Source organism: Pithys albifrons, chromosome 21, assembly GCF_047495875.1.
Source record: "Pithys albifrons albifrons isolate INPA30051 chromosome 21, PitAlb_v1, whole genome shotgun sequence".
Taxonomy (NCBI): domain Eukaryota; kingdom Metazoa; phylum Chordata; class Aves; order Passeriformes; family Thamnophilidae; genus Pithys; species Pithys albifrons.
Window position 1 is genome coordinate 5113152 of NC_092478.1, and position 20199 is coordinate 5133350.

General features: G+C 46.5%; 1 protein-coding gene across 2 annotated transcripts in view; it reads left to right on the forward strand.

The window, feature by feature from the left end:
• The window catches only part of CLIP2 (CAP-Gly domain containing linker protein 2), a 68554-nt gene that overhangs the window by 8201 nt on the left and 40154 nt on the right, over window positions 1-20199 (forward strand). For both annotated transcript variants that reach the window (XM_071575001.1, XM_071575002.1), the window contains exon 2: window positions 6639-6860. In XM_071575001.1, coding sequence (XP_071431102.1) covers window positions 6749-6860 — 112 coding nt within the window. In that variant the 5' untranslated portion in view covers window positions 6639-6748. The remainder of the gene's footprint in view (window positions 1-6638; window positions 6861-20199) is intronic.

The following is a 20199-nucleotide window of genomic DNA, read 5'->3' on the forward strand; positions in this document are numbered from 1 at the left end:
AAGTCCCTCAGTTTCTGTGATGACTTCCTTGAGTGCACTTTGAATTTTTTCCACCCACTTCACCCTCAGGATTTGCATTGTGGTTTTTAGGGTGCAATATGATGGTTTTGCACATTCTTCCTTTAAACCCCCTTGTTTTACAAGTAAATCACAGGATGTTTAGTCTATTTTAGAGGTTAGAACTTTATGAAATACCTGAGTTTTTAAATAAAAGGCCTCTAGGCTTTCTCCTGGCGTTCTGTGGTAATTATTACAAAACTTGAGTAAAAAAGAAGACTAAACAGAGGCTTTTCTAGAGGTTAACAACCTTTCAGAGTTCTTAGGGAAACTGTGTAGTAACAACAGAGCTTTAGGGCTGAAAACGTGGGTGAATCCAGCTCCAAGAGAGAGGACAAACCCTGATGGCTGACAGAGGGTACCAGCATTCCCTGCTTTTCCCTGTATGTAGCTTAAGGCAGTACACTCCTTTCTTTCATTCTCTCTGTGGGAGAAGGGAAGGTTTTCTTGGGAGAGGAGTCTGACCTTAATTAAAAATGAGCGTCTCTTATTTCCTCTATACTTCAATTAAGTGCAAGGATTTACTGCTAATCTGCCCCGTGCCTCAGAAATGGGTTTCTAGTGGTTGTTGGAAGGAGGAACTAATCAGAGAAGTGAGAAGGCAATGGAATGATTACTGTGGGTCAGATGGAGCATCTTAAGGAATTAACAGATAAAATTGCCTTTTCTTCTCAGCATAATCTCTGTCTCTATTAGGAAAGCTGCAGTTTGGTGTTATCAGATCCTGTCTCTGATCGGATTCATTTCCTGGCCCTTTCACACAAGATTGAGTGTTTTGAGTCTGGCCTTTGGATTTGGATCTCAAAGCAAAATTCTGTTCCTGAGATCCCTAACCTGTCTTCACAGCATGGCCAGTGTTGGGTCCTGGGGCACCAAATCTTTCCCTGCCCTTGGCCCTGGCATGGGACACTTGGCAGTGATGTATCCACTGGAGGAGATGGGGCTTCACTGCCTGAAAATCTCCTTTTCCTGAGCATGGGGAAGGTGCAGAAAAGCTTGGAAATATGGAGTGGTTGCAACCAAATGCTGAGAAACAAGAAATGAAATAATTTTACATAACTTTTGTTAAAAAAAATCAGTATATTTAGGCCAGTGAAGATTTTATATAAGGCCTAATAAAGGAATTCAGAGCTGGCACTGAAAGCTTTTTGCCTTTATTCTTTGTGCTGATAGAGGTGAATGCAGAGCTCCTCCAGCGACCAATTCTTCTCTGGCAGCTTGTTTTCAGGGAGATGTTGAGCTTCAGATGTTGTTTTCAGCATTTACAGTGCCTGATGCTGAAGGTCTCTGCCCCCAGTAATGCTGTTTTCAGAGGGAGGGCAAGGGTGGTTCTCAGGCCATGCTATGGTAGATTCGCTCTTGTCCAGAGTCCCGGAGATTCTTGAGTGGCTTAGGGGAGCAAACCCAGAAGCCTCTTGCAGGCTCTGTACCTTCTGAAATACAGTCAGAACACAGGTTGAGAATGAAATTCCTGCTGCTCTGTCTGCCTCTGCTGCACATGCATGCAAAGGGTGTGTCAAACCCCCAGTGCTGTTGGCCTGTGCCCAGCTGCTCATTGGGTGGCAGCACGTGGGGCTGTTCCCTGGGGAGGATGGGGATGTGCCCTGCAGGTGGAATATGCACTTTGCTTTACTCCACGTGCAGTTGCTGTTCTGGCACTGTTAGAGCAGCTGCACACAGAATTCCTGCTCTTCCCAGGCTGTGTCTTTGCACCAAGACTCTGCAATAGTGATGCTCAGCCATATCTTGTGATAGCCCTGGGCATGGCTGAAGCTGCCCTTGCAGATGTGCTGCCACAGGGCTGCATCCCAAGCCCTGGCACTCCTCATCCCTGGCATGAACATAAGGAAAGATGGATCAGTGTTTTAAATAATGGCACAAGCAACTGCTTCTCAAAAGATCATCAGAGATGGGAGTATGTAAGCACAAAAAGACTTTGTTGTGCAAGTTTTTCCCTATCCAAATGGTTGTCTTTGAAGTCATCGATTATTTGCAGGAGTCAATATTGTTTTTTAAAAAAAGAGAGAGAAGTGTTTACTGCTTCTCTGCAGTGTTTTTGTTTATCATTAACCTTTTGGACAGCATGATAACCTTGATTTCTTTCAGTCTGATAACTAAATACTGTTCTAAACCCTTTTTTTAATGGGTCCCTGTCCTAGAAAGGTATGTGCTGACTGAAAACTTCAAATTTAATTCCTTACATGTGGATTTCCAAATTTAGAAACTTAGAAACCTAAATTTTGGTACTCAATTTTTTGTTGTATATTTAATATTAAGACCTAAGGACTCCTTTCCCCATGAACTATTGGGTGGACCCAACTGTTACAGCAACATTCAGACCCAGCTGGTTGGAGTTGCACCTGGGTCTGCTCTCAGAGTGAAATCCCTGTGCCTTGCCCAGGGTGTCGTGGTGGGGAAACACTCCTCACATCCAGATCCAGCCAGAAGGAAGCACCAGGCACAGGATGGGATTCAGGCCAGCTCAATCTGGTGTCTGGAAACCTGTTCCTGTGTCTTGCCGTTGTTGCACTCAGAATGTCGAGGTGAACAGATCCTTATTTTGTGTACACCCATGGGGCCTTTGCTCTGGGGAGTGTGCTGGCTCTGGGAGTCTGCTCCGTTGCTTATGCCCATTTGAACAGGATGTTTTCCACATGGCAGGCAAATATTTGTGTGCCTTGTTGAGAGCAGAAGTGATGGGTGAAGCAGAGCAACTTGCAGATAAGCTGATATTGCCAAGACTGACAAAGGCTTTTCCTTCCTACCCTTGGTTTGTGTTATTTATCTGCCACATTTATGAAATAATTGACTCTAAGCACCTTCAATTGTTTCTCAGTTTTCAGTGTGTGATACCCTGATGCAATTATCCATGATGCTGGCCAGGAATATCCAGATATATTGCTCCTAGTGAAAGGTATTTTTTGGCTGTACATCTGTACTTAGTTGAGAACTGTTCCCCTTTTTGAATCTGAGCCCAGGTGACTCAGATCCAGCTGTTCCCTTTTCTGATGGAAAGATGGAGAACAGAGTATTTTGGTCATTTGAAGCAGGCTTTCATATTGTGCATTCCTGGGATACTTTTCTTGGTTGTGGGAACAGACAGATCTATTCATTCCAGTATGAAAAGATTGCAGGAAGAATCTAGTGGGGATCCAGAAAATCCTTGTCATCTCTGTTATCTTGGAAAAAAAAGAAAAACAAAACAAACAGAGCTGGTGGCCCCAGAGCATCCACAGGAGCACACGGGGCTTTCTTTACAGTGTGTGTGGAGAAAGTCACATTTCCTTGAAGTTCCATGGGAAGGCAAAGCTTTCAGCTTGTGCAGGGAATACAGGGACTGGAGAAGAGAAATGGTTCATGTGTTTCTTACACCACATACTGCATTCAATTCAGCCTCCACTGCTGGAAAGAGACTTTTCAGAAGGGCTGGAAACAGATTTTTCAGACGGGCTCTGCTAATAGAGCCCATTGGGAAGCTGAGGGTTTGGTACAGGAGCTCTGGGCACGTTGTTATCTCTAATGGAGCAGGGCAGTGCCCTGTGGAGATGCTGGCCCCTATCCCAGGCCAGGGATATTTCTGCAGCACAAAAGTTGCATCACTCAGTCGGGAGCTAATGTGGGACTTGGATGGCTCAGGCAGAGTTGCTCTGGGTGGTGAAGATGACCTGATGGTGTCATTTGGAAGAGCTCCCTGCTCAGCATTCAGAGCTTCCTAAAAACCTGCTTGTGTTTTTATGTTGGAGGGAGAAACCAGTGACAGAGAAGGAGTATCTGTCTCTAGCAGCAGGTCCAGACTTCTCAAAAATAAGTGTCTGGGATGTTCTGAATCTGTCTTACTGACTGATTGCACTGAGAGCAAAATCTGCTGAAGTTCATCCTCATTTCCCTGGGTGATGATGAGTATGCAGGGCTGTGCTCAGTCAGCCATCCCTGACTCCTGGCTCTGGTCTGTCTGCAGCTCATGGAGGTGACAATGTCACCTTAGGGGAGTCTGCCCCAGCCAGACCTCCCTGTGGGCTGACATGTGGTGGGCACGGCTGGGCAGAGGATCTGCTGTGGTGCCTGAGAAGTTTCTGACTGCTGTATGTGACCCCAGTGAGTGTGGCCATGAACTGGTTGTGGTGGTTGTATTTCAGGTTAAAAGCAGCTGTCTGTTCCGAGGGGAGTGTAATTAGCAGCCTGTGTAGTTGGTTTGTTCCTTACTGTGTTGAAAGCAAATGTGTTTGTGTTAAGGTTTCTGGCAGAAGTCTTTATGTGGTGGGAATGCACTTCCTTTTGTCTCTCTCCCCCTGCATAAAAATACTCAGTTGTCCTGAGAAGCAGCAGAATATCACAATATCCTGTGACTGGTGTGGGCAGCTCATCTTGGGCGATAATGAGTAGAGGAGGGAGAAGGAACTGAAGTTCCCCTTCTCCTCAGAGATGAGCAGCAAAATAGAGGAACACACTAAATTCACTGTTCCCTGAAGTTTGTGGTTCTGGCTGCAAAGTTAAGAATCCAGAGACTCACTCTAACAGAGACCTGAAAAACTTTAAAAAAATGTAAATTCTGACACACTTTCCTGCTTAAATTCTTCTCTACTACTGTTTTATCCTTCCACTGTGTCCTTTTATCCTCCTGTCCACATTCCTGTATGTGGAATCAACCAGCTATCTGGAAGCACCAGCATTCCCAGATTACTTAATCCCAAATACAGCATCAAACCTTGTAACCAAAAGTTAGGACCAGGTGATGAGATGGGTAAATACAGGAGTAAGGGTGTGTTGTGGAGAGGGCAAACCTTCCTGTGGCAGGTGATGAAGATGGGGTGAGATCTTTGGTAGAGCACAACCCCTGCCAGTGGAAGTGCTACAAATCAAGTTATTCTGTGAAATCAAAGCCAGCTCTGGGCAAAACGTGTCCTATGAGATGGAGTGGGTGGGAGATGTCATTTCTGGTGCCTTGACAGATAGGAGGAACCCAGCTGTTTAATGTTTCTCACCTGCAGACTTGGTTCCTTGTCTCCCTGTTTTATGCCAAACAGCTGGAAGCTGCAGCCTCCTGTCCAGCTCTGTCAGCATCTGCTCCTTGCTGGCTGTCATGGGAAGGCTGTTTTCTTTCTTCCTTAACAAGAACTGCTTGCTCTTATGTGTTATTTGTGCTGCTGGTGGTGTGATCTGAGCATCCCTCTCATAACCAGCCCTGACTCCTGTGTAAGGTAAATGTCTGCAGGTGTCTGGGGCAGGTGTTGAACAGCTTTGTGGGGAAGAGACAGGCCTTGAGCCCTTGGGTTTGCATTCAGGCACCCTCTCTGCTGATCCCTCCTTTCTTTGTCTCTCCAACTCGATGTGGGACAACTGACTTAGTGCTGAAACCCTCTTTGGTGTCTCAGGTAGTTGGCAGCCCTCAGGAATAGGGTTTTGGAGTTCTCCTTGCAGTTTTCCCTGCCCTGTGTGTGCCTGCAGCGTTCCCTGGAGCTCTGCCAGCCCTCGCTCGCTCTGGCCCAGCCTGTGTCGAAATCCTTACTCATGCCTTAATCACTTCCTGCCCTGCTATTGCAATTCCCCCTTGCAGCATCTGTGAGTCCTTGCTACGCTGATCCTCAGGGGTGCTGCCTGCAGTGGCTGCTTCCTTCCTTGCCCTGGGAAGCTCTCCTGGGTGTCCCCAGTTCTGGCTGCTCCTTGCTTTGCTCTCCTTGCAATTCCCTTTGCTGTTAGTTCTGTGTTATCCCGACTTGCTCTGCTGCCACTTTCTTCCCTCCCCATCCCAGCGTGCTGTCTCCCAGCCTCAGCTTCCTTTTGGCTGATAGACTCAATTTTTTGATTGTTTGTCTTTATCCATTAGGAATGTTTTTGGCTTTTTTTTTTTTTAAGCAGCTTAGCAATTTCCTCTATTTTTCTTTTCTCATAAAACTTTGTTTGAGAAGTTGTGTGCTTGCTGATGCAACATCCTTGCAAGGAATTTGGAGGTTTTATTGCATTTGCCTTCTGGGAAGGGAATGACATAGGGAAGGGTTGTGACTTCACTAATGAATAGTGGTAGAGTTATGCTTAAGTTTCAGAAAGCTTTTTTTCAGTCTTATTGTAAAGGCATGGGATCAGATACCCTTTTTCTGTGACAAGGTTTTGGTTTAGTCCTTAGGAAAGGAGCTGAAAGCCCCAATTTTGGACACTGGCCTCATCCTGCCTCCCCCTGCCAGTTTGGAGGGACTGCCCTGAAGGTGGTGGAACTGGAGACTTTGCACCAAAGGTTTAGTGCTGAGGGTTGGTGGTGCCTTTGGTCAGGGCTCTGGGGCTGTGCTGATGCCTGAACTGGGACTTTAGAACTTAAAATAATTTGACAATTTCCATCACTCAAATGCCATATTGAAGCTAAGTTCTTGTTTGACAGTTTTAGAGGTTTCAGCTTTGGCCCAGGACTCTGAGATTGACACAAAGAATGTAACATGGAGATGAGAGATGAGGGAAATGATCCTCTTTATTTTACAGGAGAAAAATGAAAAATTCTGACTCTGCTGGGGTTGTGAGGAGGGAGCTGCTTTCTGGGAGCCTGTTCCATGCTCCCCCACTCCTCTTGATTTCTTTGTGCTCTTCTGTCCCAGGTGTGTGACGATGGAAGAAGAGGCCCACCAGCGAGCAGCCTGAGCAGGGGCACCAGGACAGCCCTGGGACACACTGGCAACACGAGGCTGAGCCACAGGAGACAGCAAACATGCTGAAGCCAAGTGGACTTAAAATCCCTGGCAGGGCTGGGAAGCACTCCAGCCCCGTGGGACGGACGTCAGGGACCACCACAGCCGCCGTCACCACTGGCTCCAAAGAAGGTGAGGGCTCCACCTGGCAGGGCATGAGCTGACCCAGGTGATTGTCTGGTTTTCAGTAGGATGTGAAATTCTCCCTTTGTACACAGGTTGGTGGATCAAAACAAGTCTTAATAGGGTGAGTAAATATCCTCCCTCCCAAGTAAGGCACAAAACAGGCAGGTTGTGGAGTAGGTGGGAAGACAGATGGAGCCTCTGGTGTTTAGGGCTGCCAGAGGTGCTGCCTGCTCTCTCTTGCTTGTTTGCAGGTGTGTACCTGTGCAGGCACTAAAACACCAAAGAGCTGGTAATTAGACAGATGGGAACCCCATCCATGACCTTAAACACTGTCCTGTAGCCATTCCTGCTGGCCTGTGGTGATGGAGGAGTAAGAACCAGGCACCTAAAGTGATTTGTCCTGTGCTGATTACCTCAAATTAGTGCCTTTGTTTAAACAGAATCATTCGAAGCCCTGGGATTTGAATAATGATTTACCTCCACATACATACACATGCCTTGCTGTTTTTATCTTTATTCAGTATATGCATAAGCTACACAGACTGCCATTAGCAGTATAATTAACACTTCAACAGCAGCTGAAATTGCTTAGGACTCATTTTTCTGGCTTATTGGCTGCTGGGTTGCTTTTTTTATTACATATAATTTGGTAAATATTCAATATGCAGGTTTTGTTGTCATGTTTTTTGTTTCACTTTATAAAAAAAGGCTTTCCCCTTCCTTCTGGGTAAGCACATGAGGATAATGTATATCCTATCAATGCTTGTGCTTTCAGTATATTACACTTTGATTTGAGAATGTCACTGGATGCTTCTTGAGATCTGTCAGCTTCTTGTCCCACAATAATTCAGGCCACTACCCACATGCCTGGTTACTTTGCTATATGTTTTAGTACCAAAAATACATAGCATTTGGCAGAATCAGGAAAGCCTTGTACCTGTCAGAGAGCATTTTTAATAAAGGGGATAATATTGGTCTGGTTTGCTCATGGATTCCTTTGGCTGAGCTGTCTCTTCTTTCAGTGGCCAATTGTGTATGTGTCATCTCACTGTGTAAATTCTTTCCCTTTACAGTACTGTAAAAACCACAGCTCTGTCTTGGCTTTTTGCATCTGCAATGTCTTGTTAGAGGGGCCAGTCACTGCATGAGGTTGTGGGTTGAATTCCAGGTGCTTTGGTGTGATACAGCATTGTAGGGAGTGGAATGGCACTGCTGTTCCCCACATGAAGACTTGGCCCTTAGTGTGGAGATAAAATTTTTAATTTCACTTTCCTGTGTTTGAGTGGGTTTTAATATCAGAACCTAATTTCTTAATCTTATATCCAAATCCAAGATACTGAAGTGTCCTTTTATCTTTGCTAGAGGGAAATGCAAATTGACAAAGGAAAAGGTTCATAGGTTTGGCCGTGTATTTTAAAGTTATTCCTCAGACCCTGAATTTCTGAATTTCCCCCTTGTTTCTCCTAGCTGTGATTGAGAAATGAACTTGAACTCTGGTGAAGTTCAAGTTTCCTGAACTTCTGTTCAGCTGCCAGCTGTGACTGTCTCAAGGTGCCTCATGCTGGATTTATAATTGCAGTGTGGTGACGAGTTGCTTTATCACTTGAAAAGAAAAAATTAGGCAAAAGACCTGAGGCCTGCCTTCCCCTTGGAGGCTTTGCAGAGGTGTCTCAGCAGGCACAGTTGGGGTGTGTGTTGTGGTATGAAAGGGTCAGTCAGCAGCAGGGTCGGGCAGCCCTTGGGCTGAATGCGGCGCCTGTTTGCTGGCGCTCCTTTGTGCCTTGTTCAGCCCCAGCCATCTGTCACCCAGAGATGTGCAGCAAAGAGCCACACAGAGGCTGCACCAAACTCACTCTGACCTTTGCCTGAGAAGTTCTAAGTGAGCTTTATTCCCGGTAAAAAGCAGGCATGGGGAAGGGGACAAGTCTCGTGATGGTGGGTTGGTGCTGTACAAGAGCTCTGCTGCTGCTCCTCTGCCTCTCAGGATGGTGCAGGAGGGTTTGGGGAGTTTTGGAGCTGCTGGAGCAGTCACAGCACTGAGCCATAGCTACCTGGAAGGTGAGAACAGCACAGTGGGGCTGTTTATCCAGCATGGGCTGGGTGAATAGCTGTGACTGGGCTTGTAGTGTCATCTCTGGCATCTTCTTGCTCTTTGTCCTGGGCAAGAGGTACTGCTGTACCTGCATGGCCTGTACCTGCTCCTCCTCCTGCAAATCTCTCCAAAGGCATGGCCAGCCTCATGCTGCCTGCTCCTCCTCTCCTTTCCAATGATATTCTGAAGTCGTGAGCACATTCTGCATCCCCAAATGCTGTTGGCTGTGCCCCTCTCTGAGAGCAGCAGTGTCTGTGCTGGCTGTGGGTTCTGGCTTCAGCCCAGTCATGGGATTCAGCCGTTGGCAGCGAAAAAAATTCCAAGAGAAAATAGTCTTTTTTTTCCCTGTCAAAAGTGGTTTAATTCTATTCCAGAGCCAAGTATCCACATCACTGAAACCCTAACCACAGCAGGCACTGACGTCAGCTTTGGGGATGGGATGCCTGCAGCCAAAGGATCTGGTGATGGATGGGCCATGGAGACTGGATTTCATTACTTTTCCTGGGGTTAATCAGATCTGGGCCACAGGAGGGTGATGGAGCTCTGCCCCACCCTCACTGTTCTGCCTTGCTAACATGCATCACCCACTCTCTGCCCTCTGAGTGCATCAGTGCTGCCAAACCACAGCACTGCTGGGAGCTCAGCTAACCAAGAGTAGGTTGCTCTGTGCCAGCCAAGGGCTGTGGGATCCTGCACTGTGCACCAAGTGCTGTCCCCACTGTCAGGGCATTGGAGCCTTCCTGATGGCAGAGGGACAATAGCAGAGATGGAGAGGCTGTACACAATTTCCTCTTGTGTGTTTAATGTGAATACTGCAAAGGGCTTTTTCTTCCCTCTTCTGTCACTGTCCAGGAGAGTGCCTTCATGTGATATATTGGGTACCTGCTGGGATGGGAAGATCCTCTAAAGGTACTAGACTTTATTTGAGGTCTTGAAGTTGCATGGAGGAATCTGTGTGTTTGAGAAGCCCTGCAGAAATCATGAGCTCTGTGTTGTCTTGGAATGTTTGCATGAGCTCTGTGACCTGTGTCTGTGCACCAGGAGTTCTTCCTGGGAGGCTGACAGGGTTTTCCTGACTCCACAAAAATCCAGTACACCCACGTCCCCCTAAGCTCCTGTGTTGTCTCTGCACTTACCTGCCTTTTGCCAGAAAAGCCAAAAGATACTTTCTTAGGCATTTAGTGAAGCACCTGAGCCCTACAGCTTGATGCAAGAAAACCAGTGTGGTTTGGGTTACCAAATAGGGAGCTGCAACACTGATCTCTGTGAATTTGCTACCTTGGGGGAGGATAGAAATCTCAAAAGCTCAAAGGACAGTGTGGGCCATTGCTGAAGGGCTCAGTATAACATTTGGATTTCTTGTTGCTACAAAGCTCATATATCTTGGTTTCTTTCCCACCCTCCTCCTGGAAAAGCTTGTTTTTGCGTGGAGTTGCGAGATGGAGAGAGAATGGAAGCTGTGATGAATGAGCCCACACAGCCCTCCCAGCTGGTGGAACAGGTGAAAGCTGCTGGGAAGGGAAGTGTTCACATTTCAGTGTGGGTTTTATCTGCTCAGAGCAGCATTAGAGTAATGTGGTTAGAGGAGAAATTTGCCTTTCATACCTCATTTGCTTGTCAGTTGGCCCTGGTGTTCATTTATGGTTCTTAAATCTCTTGTTCAGTTAAAGAATTCTGACAAAAGGGAGAAGAAAATAGGAGTATTTTTATTTGCAGATGGAGCTGGGCAACTTCAGTGCTGGAGGCTAAAAAGCCCAAACTTATTAAATTTTCTGTGAGACCTAAATACATCCAGTCAGAATCCAGCCTAGATCTTGGATTTTACAGATGGATCCTGTCTTTCTGAATGGGCAAGTGCAAGTGTTTGTGATGTGAATTTTGTATTTAGGCATGGCTAAGATTATCTAAACTGTTTTGCAGCAGCTGCCTCATTTTAGTGCCAAAACCTGTGCTTTGGTAGCTAAACTCTACAGCATTGCTGGGAGCCTGGGAAGGCCTTCTCGTTTTCATTTAAGGATAAATACATTATTTTTATAAAGAATAAATGCACAGAACTAGGAATATTTGCTGGCATAGTGTTTGCCTCTGCGAACACTGTGTTGCTTTTGTTCACTAAAAATGAGAGTGAAGCAGACTGGAACGCTCCCAGGGCCATCAAAGAGCATGGGATGACTGGCTCCATAGGGTAATTAAACTAAATATGCTGTAATGAGGGTTTGATAAGCTGAGCTCTGCTAGGTTGTGGTTGGTTTCTGGGTGTTGATGGGCTGAGACTGGTCCATCCTGAGGTACAGTTGCTGCTGTGCCAAGGGGATAAGTGTCTTCTGATTTGTTTTCTAGAAATGTGATTATTTTCCAAGGGCTGATTCTAGTTTGAGACTCAGCAATTCTGTATGGCCAAGTCTCTTAACACACATCCAGGCCCTGTCATTAATGACCCTCAGTTCTGCTGGATGAGCCTGAATCTCCACCATTGCTCCCCTGTAGGGCTGGTGCCTTGCTCTTGCCTTTCCCAGTGGAAAATCTTCATTCCTTTTTATTTACCTGCCACAGCATTGCCATTGACATCTTGGTAAATTAACTTGGAAATCAGCTGTTCACCCCTCGAGTTTGTCAGGATGTTGTTGAAGTAAATTTGCTGGATTCATAGCAATAAGAACCAATTTCTGTTCCTTCAAGAGTTATTTCTCAGTAAAACAGAGGGAAGGAAGGTGTCCATGATAAGGAATTTATGCCTCAGTAATAAGAGAGCTTGGGGAGGTTATTTTCAGGTAATTACTGATGGCTTGATGGTGTCTTAACACAGACTTTTTTTATAAAGCTACAAAACAGTGGTGAGGCTGTCTGGTTTTGTTTCAATCTATTAATTCTAATTCCCAAATAAATATGGAAGACACTAAACCACTGTTTTGTCTGAAACAAAAGAAATGGGATTGTGGTGTCCGGAGCAGCTGATTGACTGGCACAGACACAGGGAGATAATTCTTAGCTATTCAAAAGGCTTTGTGGCTCTTGATTAGTATTAACTTGGGGTGTTGTGTGCTGGTGGATTGAGAGGAGACCCCACATCATGGGACCAGAGGCTGCTATTATTTCTAGCAAACATTTGGTGTTGCTTTTTTGCATCAGGCCTCATGGAGCAGTGGGTGTTGTCAGCTCCCATCTGAGCTCTGTCCCCAGTTAAATCCACGCTCAAGCCTGAATGGATATTCCTGGAGTCGGATTAGCGATCCCGCTGGAAATGCGTCATTGGTGTCAGTGGAGTCTGATTAGGCCTTGCTTTGTGATAATGGGTCTGTGTACACGGCATCCTCAGGTCCGTGGGGATTGGGGAGGCTGAGGTGCCAAAAGGAATGTTTGGAGATCAGATGCCTCTATTACAGTATCAGCAGATTATCTCTCCATTAGTAGCAGGAGCTCCAGTATCCAGGTACACACAGGCAGTCAGTGTTCCAGGAGTTATCAGGTATCTGAGAGAAAACAATAGTGTTTTCCAGGGCTGAACAGGAAAAACTGCAAACAAGAGTTGCTGGTTTGCTGATCCAGGACTGATGCCCAGCTGGAATGGAGAAGGGAGGGTGGGAGGGGCTTGTGGAGGCTGGTGGTCAGTGCAGCCAAGGGGCAGAACTGTGACAACCTCTGGAGCAGCTTTGCTGAGGGATCTGTGAAGCCTGAGCGTGTTCGTCCATCGTTGCTGTGGGGTGACTGAAGTGCCCTGTGTGTGGGTCATGTCCCTCCATACGAACCCACTTGTTCATGGGCTCTGATGCTCTCATGAGACCCTGTGTGTTTGCTTTAATCCCCACTGCATATCCTACACCAAATGTTTTCTGCCATTGTTGTGGACCAACTGTTTGACTATTTGCTCAGGGCTTGTATTCAGCTCACACACCCCTTTCATGGGCCCGTCTGCTTGCCATCCTGCAGTCTGAAATGGGTTTTGTACCAGGGTTTTTGGAGGTGGTGGTTCCCCCACCCCTTCTGGTTCCCATCCTGAAGGGAGGGAGGACCTTTGGCATCATTCCCTTCCCAAGAAGTGATTTGATGCATTCCAAGCAATATAAAAGGGTATTGAATCAATCTTGATTTAATCAGCTTTACAGGTGACATCTAGAGACAACTGGGAGTCTGATTTTAATTGTCTTAATCATTAGATGCTCTTAGAAGGATTTGATACAGCTAATCCTTAATGTTCGGCACACTCATTGTGGAACAAGGCACGAGCACACACTGAAGGCATATGGAGGTCAGACACCCTCCTGCCCTCTCTGTCTGTAGCTCCTCACAGAATAGCAGGGAAAGAAAATCTGCTTCCCACAGATGTTCAGCTTACGGGGGTTGGAATATAATGAACTGAATCCTATTCAGCTGGGCTGCTGGAGGTGCAGCAGCATCAGTGTGGTTGTGCTTACGCCCGTCAGAGCAAGGACGCGGCTCCGGGGCAGGATCTGCTCCTGCATCTTCTGCCTCCAACAACTGAACGAATCCTGTGAGAGCAGACTAATCATTAGAGGCCTGAGCCAATATTCATGGAAATCAAGGGAAAGATTCCCCGTTTGGCATAGATGGATTTGGGATGAGAGCCCATAGGATTACAGTGCTCAGACTGTTGCTACTGGCTGTAGGTTGGAATTAACCATCAGACACTGACCCTGCATGTGAACATCCTCCTTGCAAGAACTCAAATAGGTGAATTGGTCTCCACAAAAGCCTTAAAATATTTGGAATACAGATGTTTTTCTCTATTTATTTTGGATTCAGTAGGATATTTGCTTTTTCATGATGGTGCTAAAATGTAAGTAAATATCCCATTGCCACAAAAGAAAGAAATAGATTTTCATGCAGGAGAGAGTCTGTAAGAAAACACCGTGTATCACAATACTCACTATAAAATGATAACACTTGTCAAAACTGTCCTCTCTGTGACTTCAGCAACTCCATTCAGAACACAGTTAATGGTCTCTCTGCTACAAAGTGTGACTGTTTGGCAATGCTGTTTTCCAGCACAGTAAATGAATGTCCTGTGTGCTACATCTGCGTTGTGGATGGACCAGAGGGTGTAGCAGAGCACTTCACTCCATGGCCTTGTTTGCAGAATTCTTTGTGAGAAAGGAAATGTTTGTGCCTCGGGATTTTAAATGGTTCCAGAGGAAGGCAGTGATGAACTTACCATGAGTACCTCTTAAAAACTGACCCTACACCAAGAACTCAGGAGTTAATTTGTGTGATCCAGAACACTGCCAGTGCTGGAATTGCAGGGCAGGGTTATGCAGGAGTTAATTCTGGGACAGGAGTAGGAGTGTTCCCAAACTGCTGGAGGAATTCCTACCAAGCAGGAGCTGTAAGTCATTCTCACTTTCTGCAATTATAAGCCTGCTATGTGCAAATGAAACCTCTCTGTCAGAGACTCTGAATGCTTCACCACCTCCTGTGAAGCCTTGAGGCTGTGAGGAAGGTCACTGTTATCCACCTTTTACATACAAGACAACTTAGAGAAGTAGGTCTTGCCCATGTCATCCTGTGAGTCAGAGGTGAAAGTGGAACAGTTATCCTGGCCAGCAAGTTTTTCTGGCCTTTTCTTCTCCTGGTCCTGGCAGGGGAGCAGCAGCTTCCCTCTCTGACACTGCTTCCTCTGGTCCTTTTCATTGGCTGAAGTGCTATGTCTGTAAACAGTAGTACCTTTGGAATTTGGCTGAGGATGCACAGTCATTGGGCACATAGGGCAAGTGTCTCAGTCCTGGACATGCTTGTCTTATTTCACACCTAAACCTGGACAGTTGTTTAGGATTCATGTCCTTGAAGATGACAGGAGCCTTTTGTATTGCTGTATAATTTATTTCACAGAAATACCTTTTACAGAATATTATATTTGGAGATATTTGCACAAAAAGGACTTCCCAAAAATTAGAAGGCATTGATGCAGCTTTGTCTGTGATCTCTTCTTCACATCCTGGATTTCCCACCCCCCAGCGCTGCTCACTTTGCCTACCATCACTGCTGGAATGGTGTAACATAGCAATTCTGGAGATCACTGAAACTTAGAGCTGCTGGGTTTGGGGACACCTGCTGTGGGGTTCTGTGTTTGTGTCATAGCTCAAATCTTTTAGGGTCAGATCTGGATCATGGTCGTGTTTTTATCAGAAAAAGATTAGGCATTCACTGCAAATAGGTGGTTTGGCTTTTCTGCAAATGGTGCCTGTTCGAGCTCATTGCCTTTTGAATTGGATACTTAGCTGTTTAAGCCAGATATTTGGAATAAAGTAGATGACTCAGTGTTAATCTGCTCTCAAATATCCTTTTTATTAGATTAGGCAAAACAAAACCAGCCCAACAAACTGTGCATTCTGCGTAGCGTGGGGCTGTGTACAATCAGGCCATTGTGTGCTGTATGGCCTGCTCTGTGCCTGGATGTATGGCTGCAGGAGTAAGTGGCTGATGGGGTGATGAATCAAAGCTGTGTTTGGCACACTGCAGCCCCAGGGTTTTGCTCAAGTTTGCTTGGCAGTTATGAGATGCTGGTCTTTACCTCTCCTGCGGTTCCCCAGGGATCCTGGGGAAGTGCAGATGGCCCCTGGAGTGTCCCTTTCTCAGGCAGGTTGGGTGGATGATTCAAAGGGATGGTGTAATTGTATTGATGTCATGTTTCTACTGAGGAGGGGGGAAAATACATACAAGGGAGAAAGCCTGGTGCTTGTCTGCCTGCTGGTACCATCCCAGTGGTTCAAACTGCTGTCTCCCAGGATAGCTGGTTACACTGAAAACCAGCCTCTCAGTATGCAGATAAGGAGCTGACCAAGCATCCTCCTTCAGTTTTACATGTCAGGTGTTAAATTTTTTTACTTTCTCTCTTAAGTACAGCAGCAGACAGAGGGAAATACATGAGGACATTAGGAAATACTTTTCACGGCTCTTGCAAAGAGCAGCTGCTGTGGAGATTATCCCAACTCCTGCCAGGGGGAAGCAGAGCAAAGTAGTATCAGAAACTCAGAGAAAAGCTTGTGGTTGCACCTAGGAAATGTTTCTGTGATTCATCAGGTAGAAGTGAGAAGTGGTTATCAGTCAGAAGAGAAAGAGGAGGGAAGATCTTACTTCTGTAGTCTTTTGCTACATGTCCTGCCCTTCACACAAGGGAGATTCCCAGGTGCCAGCAGAGCACTCACTGCCTGAGCTTGCAGCCTCCAGTTGTACAAATACACCCCTGGCTAGAACTGAAAGATGCTTTAAGGCTGAGCTGGGGGCATGTGGGACTCTGAAGTGCTCAGAGTGCAGCAGGAGCACAGGTATGAGTGGTACAGCCCATCACCTGTCCCAGCAGTGAAATACTGCACTGAGCTAATCTGACTTGAGTGGGGTAACCAGATCACTGAGCACTGGGAGGATGTATGAGAGGGTTATAATACTTGTTCCATAGCTGGAGTCAGTGCTGTGCCCACAGGCTGTCTGTGCCAAAGTCTGAGTTGATCCAGGTTCTCTCCTGGTCATGTAACCTTCCTTTCCCATGCATTGTTAGAGGTGCTGCTCGTGCATGGCTGCTCAGGTTATGTCCCCTGAGTTATACATACACAGAAACTTCTGCATCCCATTCCCTGTACAGGGAGCTGTTGATCCCCTGGTCTGGCTCCAGTCTGATCAGAAAGCAGTAATTACTGTCTGGACCAGACCAGGCTCTTTTTTTGGTACCTTTTCTTTCACATTTTATTGGGAGGGAGCTAATGCCATCATTTTTGAGTAAGTCAGTGGCCTTTCTGTGTGCACCTGCTTGAGCAATGCACTGCTTGGGTGCTCATCTCCTTCAGCTGGTGCCGGAGCTGGTTGGGAATGGCACCACAGTCCATCCAAGTGGGTTTTATGTGGGAATGATGCCCAAGCAAAATTCCAACACTTAAAAAGGCTGTGAAATTTCAAAACCCTGCTGCTTGATTGTTTTTGATTTTTTTGCTGGTGGTGGGAGAGCACTGTGCTTTGCTTGGCTGCTCTTTACGGTGCTTGGTGCTCAAGATAAATTTCTCCATTCAGAAGGTGTCCTGAGACTGCTCCTCTCTCTGTGCTAGTGCCAGTGCTCTGCCTGGGAAATCGTTTATAAATGTCTCATTAAAGACCTGTGTCTGCCTCCTTTTCTCTCTTTTTGTCACCGGATCAGCTCACTGAGAGCAGCTGTCCTCACTTTGCTCAGAGCAGCCCTGAAACCACACTTGTGCCTTAGATTCCCACAGCCTGAGAAACCACGGACAGCTGTGCACGTGTGTGTGTGTGCTGGGCTCTGTGGGCATGGCGGAGTCAGGCTGAGCTCCTTCCCGAGCTTCTCCCTGCCTCTTTGGAAAGAAAAGACTCCAAGAAGTCAGCTCTGTGCTAGATTTATAGAGAGCTGAACATATGGTGTGACTGCAGCTCTGCAGCCAGAGCGCCGGGGCCGCCTGTGAGTGCTGGTGATTCGGGGGGAGTTGTGCGTCGCTTGGGCTGCTGGAAGGAAGCTCGTTGTGCCAGGTAGGACCCTTCCCTGTAAGTATTCCTCTCCCAGCTGGTGTTCTTCCCTCAGGGCTGTCTCATGGGCTGCCCCAGGCTGCTCTCTAATGCTCCTTTCTGTCCTTAAGTTTTGTAGTCACAGTGGTCTGGGCAAGGTAACCCAGTTTGGATATGAGGCTGGCGGGACAGGGCTTAGTGAATCCTTGCAGCTAAGGGCTTGTTTAGCTAGAAAATACAACTTTCCATTCAGAGCAAGCTATGGTGAATAAAGTGAGTAATGTTTCCAATGGAATAGTCTCTAGTTGAAGTGATTTTATTATTTATTTAAGGAAGAATGAAGCCTGCATTATTTCATAATACATCCCAGGTTACTTTAACCTAGTGAGACAGGATTAAGTCGTGAATATTTACAGCTAAGGGTTTGTTTGAATGAAAAACTATGTTTTCTAGTTAGAATAAGCTATGGTGAGTAATGCTTCAGAGTGGAATATTCCCTATTGGAAGTTATTTTATTATTTATTTAAGGAAGAGTGAAGCCTGTATTATTTTGTAATACATGCCAGGTTACTTTAGTACCCTAGGGATTATTAATTCTAGTTTTTCAAATGTGTTTGTAAGTTATTTCTACATCTGAGGGGGTGGCACAAGCTGGGGAAGAAGATGAAGGTGCTCCATTCTTTTTGTCAAACCTGCAACACCCTTAAAATTTGTGGGGTTTTTGTTTTCATTCTTTTCTGGGAAAACGGAGCTGGTCCAGAGGTGATAGATGGGCCCTATTTTAAGACTAAATAATGTATTGAAGCGTGACTGTTGAATGAATATACATATGGTTTTCAAAGTAATAATTGTATAAAAATTAAGACTAATCTTGACATGAATAGATGCATCCATATGCTGCAAGTTAATTATCCCTCAGTGAAAGAAACCTTGTGCATTTTCTACTAGTCACCCACCTCCCTTGTGCCCTGTGCTGCCAAAACTGATCTGCTTTGCATATTTTGTTGAATACCACTGTTTACTTGAAAAAACTTTAAATCCTCACACATAAATATATAGCTTTGCTGTTTGTTTCTTTTCAGAAATACACTGGATCTGATGTAGCATAGCTGGTAAACCCCTGGGTCCTCCATCCCTGCCATCTCCAGTGGGCACCAAGAATTGCGTCTCGCCTGTGGCAGAGCAGATTTGGTATCAGTCAGCCTCTTGAATGAGACCTTTATAAGAAAGCTTTTGTTTGGGATGTCTGTTTGAGGTTCAGTGCTTTTCCCAGCTGCCCCTCTGAAGGCAAATATGGGCCTCAATGGGCATTTCCTTGCGTTCAGTGCAAAGCAACCCCCCAGTGGTTCTCACTGGGTTTTGCTCGCTCATTCATAATTCTTGTTCAGCTTCTTACTGTCCTTTCCTCCTCCTCATCGCAGGTGTCTTTCTGACTGTCTCCTCTCTTCAAAGGAGCTAAAGCCAGTGATGCTGAAGCTGTATTGGATCTTAATATCCACACTATGGGGGCTATTCCCGGGAAACAGCAGGGGCAATAGATCCCCAGGGTGCCAGATGCAGACCTCTCCTCAGTGCCAGATTACAGCCCCAACTTTTTGGCTTTGAACTTGCAGAGCTTTCACTTGTTGTTTCTAAGTCAGCCATAAATCTCTGGGGCTCCTTCCTCCCACAGAGTGCTGCCAGGCACTCAGCTATCGCCTGCAAAGCATCGCTTTCTCCTGCAAGCACCTCTTCCCTCTGTTTTTGCTTGAAAGGGCTGTGATAAATCTTGCAGAAAACAGCTGCTTCGTTGCTATGCTCGACAATTTGAATTTGGGTATGGCAGAATGGGCTGGCTTTCACTTGATTGCCAACAGCATCATGTTTATGTAATCCAAGCTGCTTAGAGAAGCTCCAATCCCTGCGTGGGAGCCTAGAAATGCCACCTGGTGAGTCCTCACCATCCCAGAGCGTTGTGGAGGCAGCAGGAACCAGCCCTTCTCCTGTGGGAGGCCCTGTCCACCTGTGTGCCTGCTCCTGACACTGCCAAGGGAAGAATTCCTGTCTCCCTGTGCAGGTGGCAGCTCCTGAAGGTGCAGCAGGTTGAGCCACCTTCTCTCCTGCCTGGTAGAGCAGCTGCTGTGGGCAGTAGGGACTGAGGCTTGAGTCTGACAGCAGATGTTCTGGACTGTCCTTCCCTACCTCCTCAGAGGGGAAGCTCTGATCAGCTCTGCTCTCCATCAGTGAATTTCTGCAGTGCTGTGCTTGGAGATGAAATGGCACTGCAGACCCAGGTAAGCTTATAGTAATTGCAGTGTAAAGCAGTAGGTAAAACCCACTGCAACAGGAGCTGATGGGTACGTGGTTATAAGGTCTTACAGAGAGGAGTGTGGTGATCTGTCAGGAAAGTATCCTCCACCACAACTATTTGGTGCCCTGAGCATGTGCTGCAGCCTGAGTAGGGGCAGGGTCTGACTCTCATCCCCACCTCATCTGAGCATTGAACCAAGCAGCAAGCCAGGCTGCCCTCATGCCTGTGGGGCTCTTCCATAATCCTTGTGGCAGGAAAACCAGACGTTCCTTTTAGCTGGCACTCCTGTGGCCAGCAGTGGGTTTTTCCAGCTGACAGAATCTGTCTTGGCTTCAAATGGGCATGACAGTCCCTTGGTCATGAGTCTGTCCTGAAGCCCTGCCCGGGCTGGGAGGGGCAGAGCTGGTACCAAAAGCCTTTTGACTAGTTTAGTTGCAGGGCTGCACTTTAATGTGCTCATGAGCTGCACAGGTTGCTGCCCTGTCACAGGTTAGTGGCATTTG